Source organism: Oncorhynchus tshawytscha, linkage group LG30 (assembly GCF_018296145.1).
Source record: "Oncorhynchus tshawytscha isolate Ot180627B linkage group LG30, Otsh_v2.0, whole genome shotgun sequence".
Taxonomy (NCBI): domain Eukaryota; kingdom Metazoa; phylum Chordata; class Actinopteri; order Salmoniformes; family Salmonidae; genus Oncorhynchus; species Oncorhynchus tshawytscha.
Genome location: NC_056458.1, coordinates 25617060 through 25634113, shown reverse-complemented (window position 1 = coordinate 25634113; position 17054 = coordinate 25617060). Strand labels below are relative to the sequence as shown.

The following is a 17054-nucleotide window of genomic DNA, read 5'->3' as shown; positions in this document are numbered from 1 at the left end:
TGTAATAGTCTTTAAAAGGCAAAGCATGTGTGCGTAAACTGCGCGTAAAATATTGCCGCGCGCACAGTGTCCCTAAATACCCTCAAAACTCCATTAGTGTTCCAATTGACAATTTTAACAAGAGATAGCACTATCACTCAAATTTCAGATACCTTTCTCTGACAAGTCTCTGGCAACCCGTTTCATTCTGGTGCGGAACGTACCTTTCCCTAAAATGCTAGGTTGTTCACTATATTTTGGCTGTCTGTTGTTAAACACTGTTGCTACAGAAGACGTGATGTGATGGCCCTACGTCCATAGACTATTACACACTTTAAGGTCTCACCCCGAAAGTAGGCTTGTCTTTGACGAAACCAGCCTGCATGAATTACGTGGATGTACTGAAGGCTTGTGATTTTTGCTGCCTGCAATATATGACGGGCGTTTAGACCGCGTGTCGTCTCTCCACTAACGAGAGAGTAGGTTGTATCTTTAGGACTCTTCACTGTATCCACCTGAGACCGTTATATGTCAGTAAGAAGCCAACGAATGAGGTTCTACACACATCAGCATCACCGCAGGTGTATCTGCAGCAGCACTTTGGAATTTACACCGTACGGCATCGGCACCGCACAATACCTGTGCGCACGGTAAGCATGTACTATCATTTCTAATCATATTATACTCATATGGAGTTGTTTAGAGTTGCAGCTGCAAGATGGTCTATTTACATTCATTTTATTCTTAATTTTTACAGATCTACTTGCTTATATTCGCACAAAGTTGGAATGTAAGTCTCATGCGTACGTTTATTTTTGCATTTCATGAAAGCCTATTAGCTAACCATAAAGCCTATCCAAAGATGGAGATATTTGTTTTTTAATATGTGATTGTGCTATTTTTCCTGATCAAACAGAATTTTGGATGATAGACTAATATCTAATGTAACACTATCGATACATGTTCCACTTTACAAAGTTGACCTCGTCTGAGGTCATTTCTGTACAGATTACTACCATTTCTTCCACTAGGTGATGCGCTTGTTCTTTACTTTTGTCCATATTCTGGAAGGGAAACTTAAAGGGGCAATCAGCAATTGCTACATCCATTTTTGGACTTATAAATAAATGATTTTTACCCATTGATTCTTGAATAATATAACTTATAAATGCTTCATGAGCTTAGTTTAACTGTAGTACCCCATCAGAACTCGAAATATAAGATTGTTTTACTCTGTTTGTAAACAAAGTAAATGTAAACAAACCCTATATAGCCCCAAAACATGGTTAATACTAGCATTTTGATATCATAGATTGTCAGTCCTTGCATTTAAAAAATATATATATATATTTCACCTTTATTTAACCAGGTAGGCAAGTTGAAAACAAGTTCTCATTTACAATTGCGACCTGGCCAAGATAAAGCAAAGCAGTTCGACACATACAACACAATTACACATGGAGTAAAACAGACATACAGTCAATAATACAGTAGAAAATTAAGTCTATATACAATGTGAACAAATGAGATGAGATAAGGGAGGTAAAGGCAAAAAAGGCCATGGTGGCGAAGTAAATACAATATAGCAAGTAAAACACTGGAATGGTAGATTTGCAGTGGAAGAATGTGCAATGTAGAGATATAATTAATGGGGTGCAAAGGAGCAAAATAAATAAATAAATACAGTAGGGGGAGAGGTAGTTGTTTGGGCTAAATTATAGATGGGCTATGTACAGGTGCAGTAATCTGTGAGCTGCTCTGTCAGCTGGTGCTTAAAGCTAGTGAGGGAGATAAGTGTTTCCAGTTTCAGAGATTTTTGTAGTTCATTCCAGTCATTGGCAGCAGAGAACCGGAAAGAGAGGCGGCCAAAGGATCAATTGGTTTTGGGGGTGACCAGAGAGATATACCTGCTGGAGCGTGTGTTACAGGTGGGTGCTGCTATGGTGACCAGCGAGCTGAGATAAGGGGGGACTTTACCTAGCAGGGTCTTGTAGATGACCTGGAGCCAGTGGGTTTGGTGACGAGTATGAAGCGAGTGCCAGCCAACGAGAGTGTACAGGTCGCAGTGGTGGGTAGTATATGGGGCTTTGGTGACAAAATGGATGGCACTGTGATAAACTGCATCCAATTGATTGAGTAGGATATTGGAGGCTATTTTGTAAATGACATCGCCGAAGTCGAGGATCAGTAGGATGGTCAGTTTTACGAGGGTGTTTGGCAGCATGAGTGAATTGTTGCGAAATAGGAAGCCAGTTCTAGATTTAACTTTGGATTGGAGAGGTTTGATGTGAGTCTGGAAGGAGAGTTTACAGTCTAACCAGACACCTAGGTATTTGTAGTTGTCCACATATTCTAAGTCAGAACCGTCCAGAGTAGTGATGTTGGACAGGCGGGCAGGTGCAGGCAGCGATCGGTTGAAGAGCATGCATTTAGTTTTACTTGTAAAGAAGAGCAATTGGAGGCCACGGAAGGAGAGTTGTATGGCATTGAAGCTCGCCTGGAGGGTTGTTAACACAATGTCCAAAGAAGAGCCAGAAGTCTACAGAATGGTGTCGTCTGAGATGGATCAGATGCATCCATAGCTCTGTCTGTGAATTTGAGAGTGGTTACATTTCTCCAGCCCCATCCTTCTGCTTTTTACCAAAACAGGGTCAGAGAGGTGCTTTATTATTGTTTCTACTGCTGATTGCCCATTTAATTTGGTTCCATTTGTTGGAATGGCAACTTTTTTGAATGGTGATTGTTGTCTTCCAAAAAAATGGAGTTAATGATGTGCAGCTTCAGATATAGATTTGGTTGGAATTTTGTTAGGCATATTGGAGTAATGCATCTCGGAGATTATTGTAGATGTGTACATTTTGTAGATTACTCATGAAACGTTTTAAACTATCAGGGATAATGAAGTGATGCCTTAATAAGCTATTTTAGTCTAGTCTGTCTAGGCTTTTCTGACTCCAAAACCACACCTCCAATAAACCATCTGGAAGACAAACAGATTTTAGAGTGACTAAATAAATATTGAGTTACTTTTATTTTGACCTTCAAATTTGGTCAATAAGCGAATTTAGATTGCACAGTGGCACTTTGGTTTTCACAGTATATGTTATTTCATCTTCCCAGTGTCCTTGTATATATGACTTCTTGTTTTAGTTGGTTGCTTAGCGCTTTTGTTTCCCTTTTGTAGATGAATGAAAGGCATGCAGTGGTAAAAAGAATGCACTTGCCAAAGTAACTTATACTTTCATGTAGAAATGTAGTGATCCAGAATTAGCATACCTAAGCTCCAAATGAACTAAATGACCCATACCTGTTATGTGTGTTCCCAATTTCTGTCTCCCTATGCCTCTCTTTCCCTCCTTCCCCTTTTCTGTCTTTCTCCCCTCTCTCTCCAATCTCTCTCTTCCAATCCCTCTACCTCCCCCTCTCTCTCTCTCACCCCCTCTCCATTCTCCCCTCTCTCTCTCTCTCTCTCCACCAGTGGGATAGGGGGTGTTGGTGGTCTATGAATGTGGCCAAGCGTGCCCCCCACCACAACATCTGCCTCTGTGCCTGTGGGGACTATGCGCTGCACAACCCTGAATGCACTGGCCGGTGGTTTGCGAGAACAGGGAGGGGGGTGGAGCAGCAGCAGGGGGTCGAGGGGGGCGCAGCATGCCGCCTCCCTTCCGCATCGCTGTGCTGGGGGCACAAGGCGTGGGCAAGACTGCCATCGTGCAGCGCTTCCTCCACGATGACTACAGCGAGGCGCCCACCCCGGCAACCAGCCGCGCCCGCCGTGTCCACCTGTCTGCTGCTGTGCTCAATGGCCACGTGCACGACCTGCAGATCACCGACTATCCTGCCATCACCAGCTTCCCCGGGAACTCAATGCAGGTACTGTCCCACTAAAGCACGTGACATGTATTCACATGCGCGCCAAACAGTCTAGTTTCAGCGGAATATCATCTGCATGCAGCAAGAGTGGACAGCTCTCAACTGGTTTTGGCATGGAGCAGCTCCCAGAATAATGACATCGGTAGCGTTAGGGTAGAAAAGACGTTTCAATTCAACATATCTACCAGTAAATACTAACTAAGGCAACAATGGGTACAGTGGCGGTTCTAGCTTGTATGGCTCCCTGGGCCAACCCCCCCTTCAGCGCCCCCGCCAACAAACAAAGAAAAAGCACCATTCTGCACTAACTGTAATTTTTATTCAGACATTTGGAACAACACAAATAAATAATCATAACATTTAAAACTGTATAAATATAAAAAATATATACAAAAATAACTTATATCAAAAAGACAAATAGAAAAATAATTGTGTTGATTTGGCACTCCAGCATCAATACATTACCCATCCCCCAACACTGTCAACAAAGAGTCAAGACTAAACCAATTCACCTTGGTGGTGTGCAGACTGGTTTTATATTATTCTTAATGATTTTGCACAAACCAGAAAAAAATGCAACAATATGTCTGTGAAACTATATATTCACAGTATTATGAATGAATTGTGGTTTATTTGGTAGCATTTTGTAGTGTGACTGATTTTACTAATTGCATTACTACTGTACAAAGTTAGAGGTGTGCTATATGATAGATTCCCCCGCTCCCCCTACCTCGGTCTTCCAGTGGGGAGACCTGAGATCAACCAACCCCCGCCTCCCTCCCCATCTCGTACTTCTGAGTGAGAGACCTTCACAGGCAGTATTCTTCCTAGCTCACAAACTAGAATCAGAGCGTCCACAAGGTTAATTGACCCACAGTCCCACACAATTGACCCACAGTCCCAATTGACCGCCCCCCGTTCCACCCACTGAATAGGTATACAAACCAGGTATTGAAAAAGTTTAGTCTGAAGTGTTGGTTAGTAGGCTATTTGTGATGCGCAATTGTCATCATGCACTGTTTGCATCAGGCGTGTAGACATGGATGGGCCTGGGTGGACAGAGGCCCAACCACTGCACCCAGGCCCAACCACTGGAGAGCCAGGCCCTGACATGCCCACCCAATCAGATTGATGTGATTTAAGCATTGTTGTGGACTTAGACATCACATTTTTGTATTTTTGTAATTTAAAAAAAAGAGCGATTTTGTGAGTGACATGTTTTAGAATTGACAGGAAAACTCATTAAAAAAAACAAATTTCACTTAGGGTGCCTTTCCTTCGCTGGGTGGGCCGTTTGGGAACTTTTTGGCACAGTTAGAGTAGTCTCACTTCTCCAGGCACCACTGCATAGGGCCGATGGAAAGACAGCAGTCAAACACAGCATGATGTTAAAGGATAACCATAAACTCGTACATAATAAGCCAGTAGGTCCCAATCATAAGAAAACAAAAACACAACCATTAAGCATTTCCCAATCAAAATGTACAACTATTACTTCCCATTGAAACAAATATTTGATGTTTAGCACACAAAGTAACCAGTGACCTAAAGTTTAAAGTGGAGCTGACAGTGTTTGAACTACTTTGCAGTTATGAAACAAAGACAATCATAAGTCAAATTCCCTGTTTATGCCACAAAACCAACTTTATAAGAGGTTTTAAAAATAGGTACTCTTTGACTCTAAGTTCCATGACGTACACCAAGGCATTGTAGAATGTAGATAGATGCAGTTAAATGCATGATTAATATAATTCACCAATACATTTCTGGAGAATCAAAAAAAATATTGCTATCAGGTTGTAAATCACAGCTGGCCTGGTACATTGTTTGCTGCCTGCATTCGGGATGCACTGTTCGAGTTTCAATGACTCAATATTCTGGACAAAAACGGACTAATGTAACTAAGGCTGGTAATGTCAATACAATTAAACTAGCAAGGGCAATGATCACAAGTCAGTCATAACATGGCTAATAGGCAACGTATCTATTTATGTAGCAAGCTAAAAACACAGAGCCTAACGTTAGCTAGATATTCTCCTAGCAGCTAGCTAGCAAGCTGTCATGTCATAACACTGGAGGAGTGGGTGAGTGACTGAATTTCCCCCTTGTCGTTTTTCGGTGGCTATACATACACAGCTAGAGATGCAGGAGTCATTTGGTTAGTTAGCAAGAACTTGAACGACTGTTATACAGTTAGCATTTCTCTTGCATTGGCAAATTCACTCTGGCTATCTACTCGGATTTGAGAGCCCTCTCATCTGAATGTGCCAGAGGACAGAACAACTGATGAATTTACCAACATGCAACACCTGCTGAATATGACGGGTGTCAGTAAACGCAGGCAAAAAAAGTAATAGTTAGTCAAGAACGCACTAGATGACATGTAAACAGCCTCACCAGCTCTGTTCTCTCATTTGTGTCTGGAAGTAGCAAGCTAGCTAACTTTAGCTAGTTAATTGAGTGCTTGGTTGGGACAAGCATGCATTGGCAGGGAAGCTGTAAAAGGATGAGGAGGCTACAATTCTCCATCGTTTATCAGTGCAATTATGACGGCCAACTAGCTGAAAACTGTTGATGTTTTATCTAATGTTCCTTTGTTAGATTTTAGCCTATCTTGCTATGGCTAGCATTAGTTGTTGCTCTTGTTGTTGTTGATGCGCATAACTGAGGGAGAGAGAGCCTACCTTTTCATGTTTTGTAAGATAACCGTGGTGTTTACATATTTGTAGAAATCCATTCAGGTTTATTTTGTGGCTTTTGACAAATGTGTTCTAATGATCGAAAGTCGCGCTGTTGCAACTGCCTGTAAACACACAGTCCAGTTCAAAGTGAATGATGACAGGCCCGTGTGGCAAATGGCTTGTTTGTATAAAGGTCTACTGTAGCTCTGATTGATAACCCCCTGATCTGTGTCGATGGTCCCGGCACATCCCTTTTCCCACACTACTGCGGTAGAATTATCACAAATGCCTTAGAATGTTTGGGAATTCTGGATGCTAAGAATTTATGTAAAATGTGAAAATGACCATACCTAAGTGGTCACATGTCAGAATGTTTTTTAAAAAGTGTAATATTCTTCCTGTGGGTGTATATGAACAGATTTTAATAAGATTTCACGTTGCTAAAATGCTGTCAGTTCCACTTTAAATGCAACAATGTTTCACACACAACTTATTTTCAAAGAGATGGCTAACAACACCAAACACACTCTAATAAAAAAAAACACAGTTCCACTCACCAGATGATGATCATTTGAAACTTAACTTCTTGTTGAAAGTTATTCTTGAAAAGGGAGACGCTAACAAATTAGCAACAACCTCTTTGATAAAACCTGCTGCCACTGAAAACTAGCCAACAACAAAAGTTAGCTAGCTAGACTGTGGTAAAATTACTGCTCACTATTGAGTAGTAGTGACCTGTTGGCCTTCAAGAAGGCATAAATTTCCATACTTTTTTTACTAATACAATTGAATGGCAGATGCCTTTATATAACTTCTGATGGCCTAGCCAATGGCTGACTTAGCTAGCCCCCAGAGACAAGCAAAGAGAAATCCTGATTGGATATTTGTTTATTTTCAGTTTTAACCCTTTCCTTTCCAACAAAAACTGATGAGATTAAATTAGAACATCATTGAAAATAATCAAATAACTATCATTATTTCTATATTATTATAATCATTATTTTATAAATCTTTAGCCCTTCTCTGAAAGCTCATTGTTCCCCACTGTGTTTGGCTTAGTAATAATTTGTAGAGTGGCTCTATTTTCCCTATTCTGAATGTCTAAAGAATCCATATGTTGTTCTGAAATATGAACACAGAAATACTGGACATTTTGAACTCTTATGGTGGTGATTTACCAAAATTACAATCATGGTCTTGAATTGGGCTCACATTTTTCTGGTCTCGGACTTGACTTGGTCTCGGACCCCTTGTTCTCCTCCCGGTCATGGTCTTGACTTCTCACTTTAGGTGGTTTCAAACACAACACAGTCATAAAGTTTGAATGAAAATTGACCTTTCAATGCACCAGAGATTTCTCATCACGTCTAGACACAATTTTACAGTCACAGAACAAAATATTGAACTGAAACTGTTCAATGGAACTGAGACCTCAGAAAATGTCATTACTAGTTTGGCTTACTCATTTAAAGAAAGTAATATTGTGTTGAAGTCCACATATTAACCACAGTTTTGGGTATAACTAATCAAATTTCACACTCAATTGATAATTTATAAGATAATCAGTGTTTTCATTTGCAATGGAGAGGTGCTTGAGGTCTTTTTGAAAAGCTATGCAAGGCAAGCACTAGCTTGCAAACAATATTTCTCACAGCGAGGAGCCAATCATAAAGAAGAAATTAAAATGACAAAAGAGCAGATTGTGTTTTTGTCATATTGACCAGAGAGTATGCTATGTTGCAAGTAATTTCAGCAAATTAACTAGACTAACATCATTCTGAAAAAGTGTACAAAAGCTGTGCGTGCATGTGTATAGAATAGGTGAAGACTATTGGTCTCCGTGCTACTATTTAAAATAAATATTTCCGTCACATTCAAAATGTATCAAACTGCATCTGAGTATTACCAGACAAAAAGGTACTGCTTCCTAATGAGAGCCTTCCCCGTGTCTTCTCTTCTCCCTCCTGTCTCCTTCCTTCCTCTTTCTACAATTCTCTTTCCTTCACTTTTCAATCCTCTCCCCTCCCTCCTCCAGGAGTGGACAGACACCTGCTGCCGAGGTATCCGCAGCGCTCACGTCTACATCCTGGTCTATGACATCTGCTGCTTCGACAGCTTTGAATACATCAAGACCATGCGCCAGCAGATCCTAGAGACCAGGTGAGGACACGGCTTGCATGCCAAATAGGGCCCAGCTCCGGCTGGCACCAGCTCTTTGAACTCAGCTGTAATTATGGCTCGCTATGAATAGAGAAGCCTAGGCCGCAATCAGGAGCCTCCACCGCCACACTCACATAGTACATTTATTTAACATTTGGACTGAAATCAACATGAGTGGCTCAGACTGGCAGTCTGAGCCACTCATGTTGATTTCAGTCCAAATGTCTTCATAATCACTTCGGCTTCTCTTCACAATCCCTCCATTGTCTTTTTTTTAACCTTTATTTAACTAAGCAAGTCAGTTAAGAACAAATTCTTATTTTCAATGACGGCCTAGGAACAGTGGGTTAAACTGCCTGTTCAGGGGCAGAATGACGGATTTGTATCTTGTCAGCTCGGGGATTTGAACTTGCAACCTTTTGGTTACTAGTCCAATGCTCTAACCACTAGGCTACCCTGCCGCCTCTTTTATATGTTCTATTGTATTTTTTAGATGTTGTTGTAAGTGAATGCAGTGTGGAATGGTGTGATGAAAACAGTTTTAACAACACCCACTTTATAGACACTCACAATAGACACTCAACAGATACTTGTTACAAAACAAGCATTTCACAGTGGTTATCTTACCATGGTAAAAAGTTAAGTCACAGTTTGATTGAACTGTTACCAAGCCGATCTTTCACTGTGGATGAAATGTATCCAGAAACATTAGATTATTTTTTAACAAACCACCCCTCTTGGCTCTGGACTTGAAAAAAAAATCAATAACCATTCCTTGCGAATCCACAAATTTCATGTCAGTAGAGCTCGCTTACTTTTCAGGTCGATACATCGCTCCCAAACCAGGCAGCTGCTAAACCAATTCTGTGTCATATAATTAGTCAAAGCAATTTGCGCAAACCATCCCTCCTGGGAGCCCAGATAGCTTTAATCAGAGAGACTGTGTGTCCTAATAACAGGGTTGGGAAACAAGGCTGGTGTTTGTCTTAGACTGATGTCAGTGTGGGATAGTGACATGTGATGTTTGGAGGGACGGACGTGTGATACGTGTCAGGGGAGTGGGGATTGATTCTGAGAGCCATTAGCTTGCAACCACATGACTTGTCGTTGTGAGGCAGCTGATGACCTTGGTGGCAAACACGTGTTTAATTTACAATGAAATCATCTTCACACCACCATCTCTCTTGCACGTCTCACATGTCTCGCTCTCACATACACAGCGGGAGAGATGGGTTGTTTAATATCATCTCCAAATCTGCTAATGAGCCAGGGACTAGACTGACAGCTGGCTGGCTGCCTCAGCTGGTTGGCTCAGATTTTTCTGCAATGTACTTAATGTATGTACTGCTATTGTAATAAAGAAGTTGTAATATCTAATGTATTATAAAAGATGTCTAACTTAATTGAAATTCTTCATAACACACCATGGTGAAAATGTATCGAGGCATAGGATTTACTGTAGTTTTGAAAAGTCAATAAGGCTTCCTCTTGAATCCACACATTCCTCTTCGTGGCACGTGAAAGTGGACGTCACAGCTGTTCTAGTGGTGACAGTAGGGGCGGGGTGTGTGAATGTGAGGCCGGGGTGTGTGAATGTGAGGCCGGGGTGTGTGAATGTGAAGCCGTCAATCAGTGCCCACAATGACAGCACCACATTGCCAAGGCCATACAGAGGCTAATGGTGTCAGTGACCGGCCCTGTCACAGCCATTCATCTCCCAGTCATCCATTTATTGGGTGGGCTCGCCGAGTTATGATTATGCATAAATCATTTGATTTGTTAGATTTACGTGCTAACTGTTTTGCAGTACATGCTTGTAAAATCAACATTTGGAGCAGTAGGCTACATTCTTTTGAAATCAATATAAGGAACTGACAGTTGAGGAAAAGCTATTTATTTCTTAGGGAAAGAGGGAACTGTCACAAGAACTATCATCATCTTCAGGAGATAAGAGACAAAAGCTGAACACAGAGGCCTGGGATGGGGAGAGGAGGGTGACACCTTGGATCTTACTCACATATCTGACTACAGATACAGTGCATTCGGAAAGTATTCAGACCGCTTGACTTTTTCCATATTGTTACGTTAGACCCTTATTCTAAAATGTATCAAATTGTTTTTTCCCCCTCAATCTACACACAATACCCCACAATGACAAAGCAAATACAGGTTTTTAGAAATATTTGCAAATGTATATAAAAAATAAATATCACATTTTCATAAGTATTCAGACCCTTTACTCAGTACTTTGTTGAAGCACCTTTGGCAGCACACCCGTATTTGGGGAGTTTCTCCCATTCTTTTCTGCAGATCCTTTCAAGCTTTGTTAGGTTGGATGGGAAGGTACGCTGCACAGCTATTCTTTAGGTCTCCCCAGAGATGTTCGATCGGGTTCAAGTCCGGGCTCTGGCTGGGCCACTCAAGAACATTCAGAGACTTGTCCCGAAGCCATTCCATTGTCTTGACTGTGTGCTTAGGGTCGTTGTCCTGTTGGATTTTTAACCTTTACCCCAGTCTGAGGTCCTGAGCAGGTTTTCATTAAGGATCTCTGTACTTTGCTCCGTTTATTTTTCCCTTGATCCTGACTAGTCCCTGCCACTGAAAAACATCCCCACAGCATGATGCTGCCACCACCATGCTTCGTCGTAGGGATGGTGCCAGATTTCCTTGGCACCATCCCTACGGTTTTATCAGACCAGAGAATCTTGTTCCTCATGGTCTGAGTCCTTTATAGGTGCCTTCTGGCAAACTCCAAGCGGGCTGTCATGTGCCTTTTACTGGGGAGTGGCTTCCGTCTGGCCACTCTACCATAAAGGCCTGATTGGTGGAGTGCTGTAGAGATGGTTGTCCTTCTGGAAGGTCCTCCCATCTCCACTGAGGAACTCTGGAGCTCGGTCAGTGACCATCAGGTTCTTGGTCCCCCGATAGCTCAGTTTGTCCAGGCGGCCAGCTCTAGGAAGAGTCTTGGAGGGTCCAAACTTTTTCCATTTAAGAATGATGGAGGCCACTGTGTTCTTGGGGACCTTTAATGCTGCAAGAATGTTTTGGTACCCTTCCCCAAATCTGTTTCTCGACACAATCCTGTCTCGGAGCTCTACGGGCAATTCCTTCAACCTAGTGGCTTGGTTTTTGCTCTGACATGCACTGTCAACTGTGGGACCTTATATAGACAGGTGTGTGCCTGTCCAAATCATGTCCAATCAATTGAATTTACCTCTAGCGGACTCCAATCAAGTTGTAGAAACATCTCAAGGAAGATCAATGGAAACATGATGCTCAATTTCAAATCTCATAGCAAAGACTCTGAATACTTATGTAAATAAGGTATTTCTGTTTAAAAAGTTTTTTTGCATTGTCATTATGGGGTTTTAAAAAAAATGATAGATTAAGGCTGTAATTTAACCTTTTGTGACTAGGGGGCAGTATTTACATTTTTGGAAAAATAACGTTCATGTAGTAAACAGGATATTTTGTCAGGACAAGATGCTAGAATATGCATATAATTGACAGCTTGGGATAGAAAACACTCAAGTTTCCAAAACTGTAAAAATATTTTCTGTGAGTATAACAGAACTGATGTTGCAGGCGAAAGCCTGAGAAAAATCCAATCTGGAAATGCCTCATGTTTTGAAAGCGCTGCGTTCCAATGCTTCCCTATTGAGCAGTGAATGGGCTATCAACCAGATTACTTTTTCTCCGTATTCCCCAAGGTGTCTACAGCATTGTGCCGTAGTTTTACGCATTTATGTTGAAGAATACCTGTAAGCGGCTACATTGCGCAACTGGTAACCTGATGGCTCCTAGAGTGACTCTCGCGTAAAATACAGAGGTAGCCATTATTTCAATCGGTCCTACTGAAAAACCAATTGTCCCGGTGGATATATTATCCAATTGATTATAAACAACGTTTGCCATGTTTCTGTCGATATTATGGAGCTAATTTGGAAAGTTTTCGTGACTGCGATTTCTCAGCCAAACGTGAAGAACAAACGGAGCTATTTCGCCTACAAAAATAATATTTTTGAGAAAAAGGAACATTGGCTATCTAACTGGGAATCTCGTGAGTGAAAACATCCGAAGCTCATCAAAGGTAAACGATTTAATTTGATTGCTTTTCTGATTTCCGTGACCAACTTACCTTATGCTAGGCTATCGATAAACTTACACAAATGCTTGTCTAGCTTTGGCTGTAAAGCTTATTTTGAAAATCTAAGATAACAGGGTGATTAACTAAAGGCTAAGCTGTGTCAATATATTTCACTTGTGATTTTCATGAACAGGAATATTTTCTAGGAATATTTATGTCTGTTGCATTATGCTAATTAGTATCAGTTGATGATTACGCTCCCTCATGCGGGATGGGGAGTCACTTTAACAAAATGTGGAGAAAGTAAATGGGTCTGAATACTTTTCAAATGCACAGTATACTCTGTACACACACTGTATACAGAACATGCACAATGAACACTCACCACAGAAACCCAAGGTTTATCCGACTGGATAAAAAAATTAAACACTCCAAAACCTATCCGACCGGTCAGTGGCATCCGCATGTTCCTAAAGTACACCGTTGCCTCATTTTGTATCACATTCCAATGATAACTGGGAGGGACAAAAATGCAATTCCAGAATGTGGCCCCGTACCCAGTGAAAGTTGCACCCCTTGTTTTTGGTCATGAATAACTCCAAACAGAAATGTCCCTTAATCCTCTCCCTACGAAGACTTCCTGATAAAACGGCTTAATCAGTTTGACAGAGTTGGCAGGGCAGAAGATTTGAGAACACTGCCTCAATAGCATCAACTATAACTGAGGTACAAATCTGTGTCAGTCATAGCTAAGCCTTGCTTTCATGTGATGCTGTGTTTCTGTTCAAATGACCACAGAAAAGCAACCACTGTGTGTTGAATACTTAATGCTTTAGATGACCACAGGTGTCTTACCTCTCATTCGGTGTCTCTTTTCCTCTCCAGGGTGTTGGGCACAGGCGACATGCCCATCCTGGTCGTGGGGAACAAGCGGGACTTGCAGCGGGGGCGTGTTATCCCCCGCCACAACATGTCCGACCTGGTGAGGAAGAACTGGAAGTGTGGCTACGTGGAGTGTTCGGCCAAATTCAACTGGCATGTGCTTCTGCTGTTCGGGGAGGCTCTGCGCAGTGTGGGCTGTGCCCGCTGCAAACACGTCCATGCAACCATCCGCTTCCAACGGGCACTAAGAAACGAACGCTGTGCCCTCATGTGATTTACTCAGTGACGGTGGGTGCGCACCAGAGTGGCATTGAGGGCCATTGGTACAGTAAACCTCCCTAGGACCACCATGGCTGATCACATTTCTGTCCTGTGAAGCTACAGTATTAACATGTAACAGCCCTCTGTTTTGCTGCTATCTGACTTGATCAGGGATGGAGAGTACCACCCTATCCATCTTTGATATTTTCTTGATTTGGAGGCAGCTAAACCAACCCCTTGCTGTAAAAATTCTGAACTCGTTCAAGTACACTAAAGGAACTTTCCAGCATCTGCTGATGCATTCTCTCTGCTCGGATGTCTTGAAGGTGCACACTTGAGCATATAATCCCCAGAGGTAGCTATACGAATTCCGTACACAAACCCATCTCAATTAGTCCTCTGAAACCAAAACATCCAACCATAGGGAGAATTCTGTTAAATGGAGTAATCCAGTCCACCTTTACGCTCCACTCGCAAACAAACAACTGTGTACATACTAAAATCTACAACTGTAGAAGCACATAAGGGTGTTTATATACAAACACAACTCAGACCAAACCCCCGATATGAGACTGTTAATGATATACTGTAAAAAATAAGGTCTAAATGTAATAAAATGCTAGATGTGGTTGCCAACATATCGGCCTGTTCAGGTCCTCTGAACTGCTAAATACAGCAATAAATGAACATGCCATGCTTGAATGTTAGTAACCTTTGGTAAAACGTAGGAATAAGGGGGAACAAAAGGACAAACTTGTTTCCTATAAGGTTGTATTCAATGAAATGTTTTATTTATTTTTATTTCACCTGGTAGGCTAGTTGAGAACAAGTTCTCATTTACAATTGCGACCTGGTCAAGATAAAGCAAAGCAGTGCAACACAAACAGAGTTACACATGGAATAAACAAGCGTACAGTTAATAACACAATAGAAAAAAAAACTCTATATACAGTGTGTGCAAATGGCATGAGGTGGTGAGGCAATAAATAGGCCATAGTAGCAAGTAATGACAATTTAGCAAATTAACACGAGTGATAGATGTGCAAGTACAAATACTGGTGTGCAAAAGAGCAGAAAAGTAAATAAAGACAATATGGGGAAAGGAGAATACAATGCAGATACAGCTAGCCTACCTGACTATAGCCACTTGTTTGAATTAAACTAAATTAGTATGGTAATAAGATGATAGTGATAAACTGCCAGTTGCAGGAGTGTTCTCTGTTTTGGACCAATCACATTCCATAAGGAGAGCCTCAAATGCCTAACAGCCCTCAAAATCAGAGTCAAACTACTTTTGTGACTTTAATCAGCCTGTTCCTGAATAAATAAATAAAAATGTTATATATGCTGATGAGCTAGCTAGCTGTCTATGATTAAGTTCCTCTGTGTTGATGTGAACCTATAATTACGATGGAGTCCTCAGACATCCCATTCTCTGGTCTGTTTCATGAATACATCATCATTTGAGCATCCTTCAATACTTCAGAGGTAGGTCTGTCTGGAACTCTTACATGGTCTACAGTACATAGCCAGAGAAACTCGACAGACTAACAGTCTCAAAGACCACTGCCTTGCATGGTTGCCCTTTACGCCACAGGTCAGATTTACTTTTCCCTCCACTGATTTAGTCAGACCTGCATAATATCTTACTACTTTCGTGACTTGTGATCATTACACATTCTAATAAAACATTTTATTTTCAGGATTCCCGTTTAATTTCCTGAGGTCTCTCGCTAAAGGCCCTTTCTGATGAGAACCACTAACCTGGCATTGTGAGGTGTCTAATATCAGTATTGTATTCAAAGATATCTACTGGAGGGCCATCTTGAACCTGAGGGCCCAATAAGAAAATACACTAGTAGTGAATTACTTTAATGCTATAATCAAATCAAATTGTTCAACAAACTTAATAGGTGCTTGTTTTGAGAAATTAAGTTGCTGAAGAAACAGAATTTGAGTTCAAGGCTACCGGATGCTGATCCCTGGTATGTCCCAGTGTGTATTGTTCGTCCCTAGTACAGCTCATCCCAGTGTGTCAGTATCTCTGGCCGGCCCACAGCCAGTAGAGGTAATTGAAGGAGTCTTTCTAGTAGAGACTGGAGGCGAGGAGCGTGACGTGTGTGCAAGTGGATGGGGAACAAGCACAGCTGCTGTAGTGTGACGGGCTGCAGCTCTGACAAGGGCTATTAATAGCTCCAGACTTGATCTTCCAAGCAGCATTTTGCTAGAGGGGTATATAGAAGTCTGCAGGCTACAGCCATAAACTCAATACACACAAGGTGACTGAGACAGTATCTTAGGCTAAGTAAAGCAATCAAAGGATGCTAAAGTAGCAACCCGCAGAACTGTAAACGAGAGGGCCACTCCTGAGAAGCAGTCAATAAAAAAATAATGCCTTGAATGTTGATCAAACACAAGCGCTGTCAAAAAAAACACAAATCTATTCAAAGTTAATCTGTGATTCAGCTCACAATCATGAAAGGGAATCTATTTAAAAAACAAAAAAAACTATCGATCAGCAAATGAGTTTGTGGCTTCAGCCACCACATTGTGTGTGACTGTGTGGGAGTGTGTTAATGTCTATTTCAGTTTGTGGATGTGTGTTTGCAGCCTTATATAAATACAATGGCTCTGAATTTCAGCCATGCCTCAATACCTGAGTCTGTGGGGGTCTGGGTGAGGCTATCTGCTTATCTTTTGTGCTCTGATAGAACGGATGCTGGAGTAACAGGCAGCAGCTGTGAGACGCTCGGATGTGTCTGATATTAAGGTCTGAATGCTTCTATTCTCATTGCTCTCCAGCTGCCTGCTGCCTGTGTGTGTTGCTCCCTGGTTCCCCATTTAAAAAGAGCATTTGGAAAGGAGCCGAGCGCTGCTCTGAAGCAAAATTGAAGAGGAAATCTGACCTCCCACCAAATAGATTTCCCTTACAAATAAAATCACAGGGAATTGAATACATTCAACTGTCGGAGAGGGAATAGAGGAGAATTATGATGGAGAATGTATATTTTCTATTGGAATAAAGACATATGATTACCATAGCATTGAAGAAAGTTTTGCATTAAAATGATTGTCACACAATGTAGTGGAGTGCACACAGAATAAGTAATAAATTGAACCGAAACTGAGCA

General features: G+C 41.5%; 1 protein-coding gene across 1 annotated transcript; it reads left to right on the top strand.

Moving 5' to 3' along the window:
• The first annotated feature begins 353 nt into the window (after window positions 1–353).
• LOC112228517 (ras-like protein family member 10B) lies at window positions 354–14817 on the top strand. Its single transcript, XM_024393905.2, has 5 exons — window positions 354–629; window positions 737–769; window positions 3458–3852; window positions 8569–8693; window positions 13666–14817. The coding sequence occupies exons 3-5, from the start codon at window positions 3559–3561 to the stop codon at window positions 13934–13936; spliced, it is 690 nt and encodes a 229-aa protein (XP_024249673.1). The 5' UTR covers window positions 354–629; window positions 737–769; window positions 3458–3558; the 3' UTR covers window positions 13937–14817.
• The last annotated feature ends 2237 nt before the right edge of the window (window positions 14818–17054 follow it).